The sequence below is a fragment of the Echeneis naucrates genome, chromosome 3 (assembly GCF_900963305.1).
Source record: "Echeneis naucrates chromosome 3, fEcheNa1.1, whole genome shotgun sequence".
NCBI classification, from domain to species: domain Eukaryota; kingdom Metazoa; phylum Chordata; class Actinopteri; order Carangiformes; family Echeneidae; genus Echeneis; species Echeneis naucrates.
The window spans coordinates 11,967,082-11,972,388 of NC_042513.1; the positions used below are offsets into that span (position 1 = coordinate 11,967,082).

Consider the following 5,307-nt stretch of genomic DNA (forward strand, 5'->3'; position numbering starts at 1 on the left):
TAGTATATACTCACTATATTCATATACATATACACACACACAGACACCCACTAAAGAAACACACACACACACACCACACGTCCACCATAAAGTTACTGAAATTATTTATCTAAATAGAACAGAGGTGAAGGGTTAGGGTTAGGGAGACTATGATAAAGTGTATTCCATGCTTCAACTGATATCACGTAGTAAAATGGAAGATAAAATACACTTTTTTCTACTTCGGATAATATTTATAACAGAGGACTCGTGATAGCTGTACTTAAGTACGTTGCATTCGTAGTTTTTCCTCTCCATTTTGCCAATAAACTGTTGTAAGTAAATGAGAAACCCATAGGCTTTCCCCTCACTAAGAAATATTGTAGGGTAAAGGTTACGTGGCTGTATAGATGGTGGATGAGTGTAATCTGCGGGCTCAAAGTACATAAAAACTGTGTGTAGTCACAAGTGAAAATGTGTTTCTGTACTTCATCATGTTACATCACTGGTATCAGTTTTCAATCTCCAGCAGGATATGATGAGTTCTGGAGAGTTAATTTCTTTGTGGTCAAACGACAAATCTGTTAACTCAACCTTACTCCTGACCATGAAACTCCTCAGGTAATGTGAAATAAAACAAAAAAGCAAACAGACACATTTTTGAAAGACTTGAAGTAGAAAGGAGGAAAGGAAAAACAAGCTGTTTGTATGACCCACCACACTGCTGAAAATACCATCCACACACCATCCTTACGTCTTTGTTCCTTGTAAATACCAACAAGCTGCTTCTTCCTTCAGAGCACTGATCATTAAGGGGCCACTGCCTGTGTATAATTTACAGAAGAAAAAAGCTTCAAACGTTGAGGGGAGCTTATTAATATTGAAGCACATGGCAATACAGCTTGTAGTTGCAGTGGTAAAGGATCAGCTAAATACCACAAAGGGAACCTCCAGGATGCTGCGCAATGGGAACCTTTAGTCACATAAGGGATGGTTAGTTTCATTTCTATGTTCTAAACTTGATTTTTGTCCACATGATGAATGTACTCAGGAATGTATCAGGAAAGCCATTTCTTTTATACAAAAGCATTTCCCTGCAACAACTTTTATATCAAATACAATCTCTTTATTTGAGAAAACAACCTAACCCATTAAAAATGCTCTCACACAGATTAGTGTTAAACATTAAAGTCCATGAGTGCTGCCTGCAGTCTTATCCATCACACATATCTTTAAGGTAAACGGGAATCGATATATGTCGCTCTATTTCAAAACTTTATATAAACAATGAATACATATTAATGTGTTCTGTAATAAAGATGATGGCACTCACAGTATTTACTTACTTCTAACAATACACTGTACATTTTACAAGATTATACTGTGTGTGCAGTGCAGCTCAGTAAAGGCAGTGCATTTTAAACCATGTCACAACCTTTAGCTCTGGAACAGCAAAGAACTGTGTTTGTTAGCCTATAAAACAAACAAAAAAAGAGAGAGAAATAAACATATAGGTGTCCACATGTAAACATTGATAGCTTTAGAAACATTCTTTGGAGTGTCAGAGGAAAGCAGAGATAACAGTTTCTCATGTTACTGAACTACTCGGTGAGGTTCACCCCGTCAGCTGCATAAGAAGAGTTTTTCAAAGCTAATTTGTTCATCTTTCAAAATTGAACCAGACACACCACGTTCATTGGAGAATATTGACACTGGCATCTATGATGTCCAAAGTGTTCAAAATTTTACTTTACACTCAAGCAAAGCGTTTAAACATTTTCAAAATTTATCCTGGTCTTTAGGTTCTTGTTTTTTGTTTTCTGACATGAGACTACACAGTTTTTTTTTACAGTTTTAAAACTTATAGTTCTGGTTCTCACTTCTTTGTTTACTGAGATTTGCTGACTGTGTGAAGCCTTTGTTTTCAACATGCACGCACACACGCACAAAAACACAATTCTGTAACTGTAACACTTAAACTCAATGTGCTAACTGATAATGACCATATGTGATGAAAAGAGGCATTCCTTGTTATTTGAATTGGCAGAAACATACATTTTTATATTGCCGCTGGTAACATATTTCTGTTATTTGTATTCAGAATGATGAAACTATTCCTTTGTGTTTATGGTGTGTAATGTATTGCAGTAGTCAAAAACCTTAATCCCTATTAGCTGCCAATATCACTTATGCATCTGAAAAGTGATATGGGCAGATGATATAATTTGCCTTCTGCAGTGTTAAAGCATAGTAATATCTTTGGTCTGTTCAAACTTGACTTGATTTCAGACAGTGTGACTTTACTTTTATTCCCAGATTTTGAGATCTCCTGCAAAGATTTCTGTGGCAGAACAGATACACATCACTTTAGTTCCTAAAAACTTTTTTCAAGACACCACAGTTCCAGAAAATAAAGGTCCAATATTTTACACTGTCTTGGTGTGTGATGATAACCTTTGTGATTGATTTTGTTATGGAGTCCTGACATATAATTCAGTTTCTGAATATGGTCTGTTTATTGCATGGACTGGCCACTTTGATAAGTTCACATCATATAGGACCTACGCCTGCTTTGTAATGTTTCTTCAATATCTTGCAGTTCCAGCAGGTTCTGTGGATAAACCTAAATACCTCTGACATTGCTTCTGGAGAAATGCAGTGGTCACCGCAAACAGAATTCTGTTCACTTTCACAGCACTGCTAGGTGACACCAGAAATTTCAGATGGAGCTGGTCATACTGAAGTGTTACAGGGCCACAAACCAACTCATGCACTCATGGTATGTATACAATGTTACCCCTAAGATCCAATCAAGTTCCAAGTTCCCCCTTGAAAATAATATAAATGGCAATAATTAAATAGGATTTTGACACACGACTTCTGTGCAAAGTAATGAAAAATATTAGTAGTAATAATGACGGCTTTTAACTTAATTGAGATTGCATGTGGCAAAAATTATTTAGCAAATAACTGTGACAAAGAAAGAAAGAAAAAGTGTCACTGAAGTTGGGACTTTTTGGGGCCCTTAGGGGTCTGGGGTCTGGGGTCTTGGGGCAGTTGCTGATATCACAAAACCTGGGCAACCAATTGTTTTTGTTTTCAAAAAGACAATACTAGAACCAAGCACCAGCCTTCAACAGTTAATGGAATAAAAAGGAAGGACACACTAACGTTTGAAGAAAGTATTGTCTTTTCAACAGTCTATTTCTGGTAGTGTTCTTGTTTACCTCTTTCACTTTTTAAAATGTCACCCCTGCCTTTGCCTCATGGTCACACTCAGCCACAAAACTAGGAAATAAAATTGGGTTGCCTTTTACTTTATAGCCAGCAAATTCCAATTGTGTTTGAACTATACGTTTAAGAAGTTTCCTGGAGAGAACCATGAAATTTGGTCCTGATGAATGAACCTTTCTAAAGTTTCCAAAAATAGATAAACTAGTTTGCATGGAAATTCCACAATGAACCCAACACATCCAATTAAACTTACTAATATACCATCAGTAATTTTCCCCTGCCATCAGACCCAAAGCTCACGGTTCTTTCTGGGAAAAGGTTGAATAAATTAGAATAGCGGGGTGTTGTTGGGGAGCTGTGGGCTGCTGTCGGACCTATTTTCTCTCAGCGCTTCAGGTACTCGTTCTTCAGTCTGCCCAGCCTCGTGCCGTGGCTGCGGATGATCAGGGACAGCAGCTCGTGCTTGTCCTTCAGTCCCAGAGAAATGTCCAGCGTCTCCTTCAGGGTGTCCCGGGTGTGCACGACCATGCTGAGGAAGTCGTCGTTGAGCCGGTGCTCCTCCTTGAGATCTCCCTCCTGGCTCTGCTTGAATTTCACCTCCAGCTCCAGCAGGGATTTCTCCGAGTTTGTGAACGCCTCGCTGATCTGCGCCGTCTCCCTCCGCAGATACTTGCCGTAGCTGTCCTCCCCGTCCAGGTCGTAGGAGATGCTTTTCCCGATCCCCTCCAGGACCCGGGCCGAGTCTTCGATCTGCCTCCGGATGATGGTGAAGTCATCCTTTATGACGGAGTCCTGGTCCTGGTCGAGACCGCACCTTCGCTCGTCGGTCATCTTGAACAGCATCTGGCACTTCTCCGGGTCGTCGTTCTCCTCGTAGTCTCCGTCCGGGACGAAGTAGTGATGGAAGGTGCCATTGGACATCTCCGGGTGTAAAGGTCCGGCGAAGAAAGCTCTGCACGTCGGCAGCGACAGGACCCCGGCACACAGGAGCAAGTGAAGGAATGCCATGATGCCTCCCTAGGTCCCCCCGAGAAAAACAAACAAAAAAACACAACAAAACACAGACACAGACACACAGTCAGTCTCAGGGGGGGATGTGGAGTTTGATCCGAGCTGCAGGGTCAGACTGACGGCTGCTGAAGGGCCGACCGGCGCATCTCAGTCAGCCTTTAAACTCCTCAGTATCCTCCTGGTCTAGACACACACACACACACACGATAGAGCCAAAAAAAAAAAAAAAAAAAGATGTTTGAACAACCTCACTTCTCTTCCTTCAGTCCAGCCTGCCGGCCTCCATCACTGCCTGTATGTATGAGAGCTGTTTGGTCTTCGCAGCGCAGAGAAGTGCAGTGCTCCTGACTTCTCTCGGTGCCTCAAACGCAACATCTGGCCGTCCAAGTGCGGCTCTTCGGTTTTTGGCTAATAATACATCTGAGCTGCTCTCAGATTACAGCCCCTCCGTCACTTTAAAGGCTGCCAGAAGGGGCCAAGCTCTCCCAGCCTCCAGGAAACACCGAGGCTTGTGTTAATTCACACAACCGTGACAAGCTGGCATGGAGAGTAGTTGAAAAAAACCTACACCGAGAAACGCGTAAGTGACCACTTACATGAAAACGTGGAGCGCAGCCATGTAATTACAGACCAGTAGTAAGTTTGTGAAACAGTATTTCTCCCTACCTGATGACATGCAGCAGAAAATGTGGATTCAATCCAGTGTGGTAATTTCTGAGCCTCTTGTGGTGTTATTGTAGGCTGCTGGATCAGGTTATTACATTAACCTGATCCAGCAGCCTACAATAACCATCAACCTGCTACAACTTCACAAGTGCTGCTTACGTGTGGGACGATAATTGATAATAATGATATATATTAGGTTATAACGATTTACAATTATATAGCATATGTGATTATATAAGCACTGATTTTTATTTAAATTCTGCTGCTGGTTTGGTTTCCTTGTGGCACTTTAAATACACATTCACTGTGATACTTAGGATTATGTGGTTATTTTCCCAGTACTGTATTGCCATTCTCACTTAAATAATTGACAAGTAAAGAGAGTTCTGGCTATTTATACAAGGAACATCATATTAA

The 5,307-nt window shown here is 40.9% G+C and overlaps 1 protein-coding gene across 1 annotated transcript; it reads right to left on the minus strand.

Annotated features, from left to right (window-relative positions):
• Nucleotides 1–1,090: 1,090 nt before the first annotated feature.
• On the minus strand, nucleotides 1,091–4,661 carry fibinb (fin bud initiation factor b). The gene is made up of 2 exons (XM_029498257.1): nucleotides 4,472–4,661; nucleotides 1,091–4,230 (listed from the first exon to the last, which is right to left on the minus strand). The coding sequence occupies exon 2, from the start codon at nucleotides 4,219–4,221 to the stop codon at nucleotides 3,598–3,600; it is 624 nt and encodes a 207-aa protein (XP_029354117.1). The 5' UTR covers nucleotides 4,222–4,230; nucleotides 4,472–4,661; the 3' UTR covers nucleotides 1,091–3,597.
• Nucleotides 4,662–5,307: the final 646 nt, after the last annotated feature.

Excerpts from the sequence above, each read along its gene's own strand:
- fibinb (XM_029498257.1), bottom strand. The coding sequence starts at position 4,221 with ATGGCATTCCTTCACTTGCTCCTGTGTGCCGGGGTCCTGTCGCTGCCG.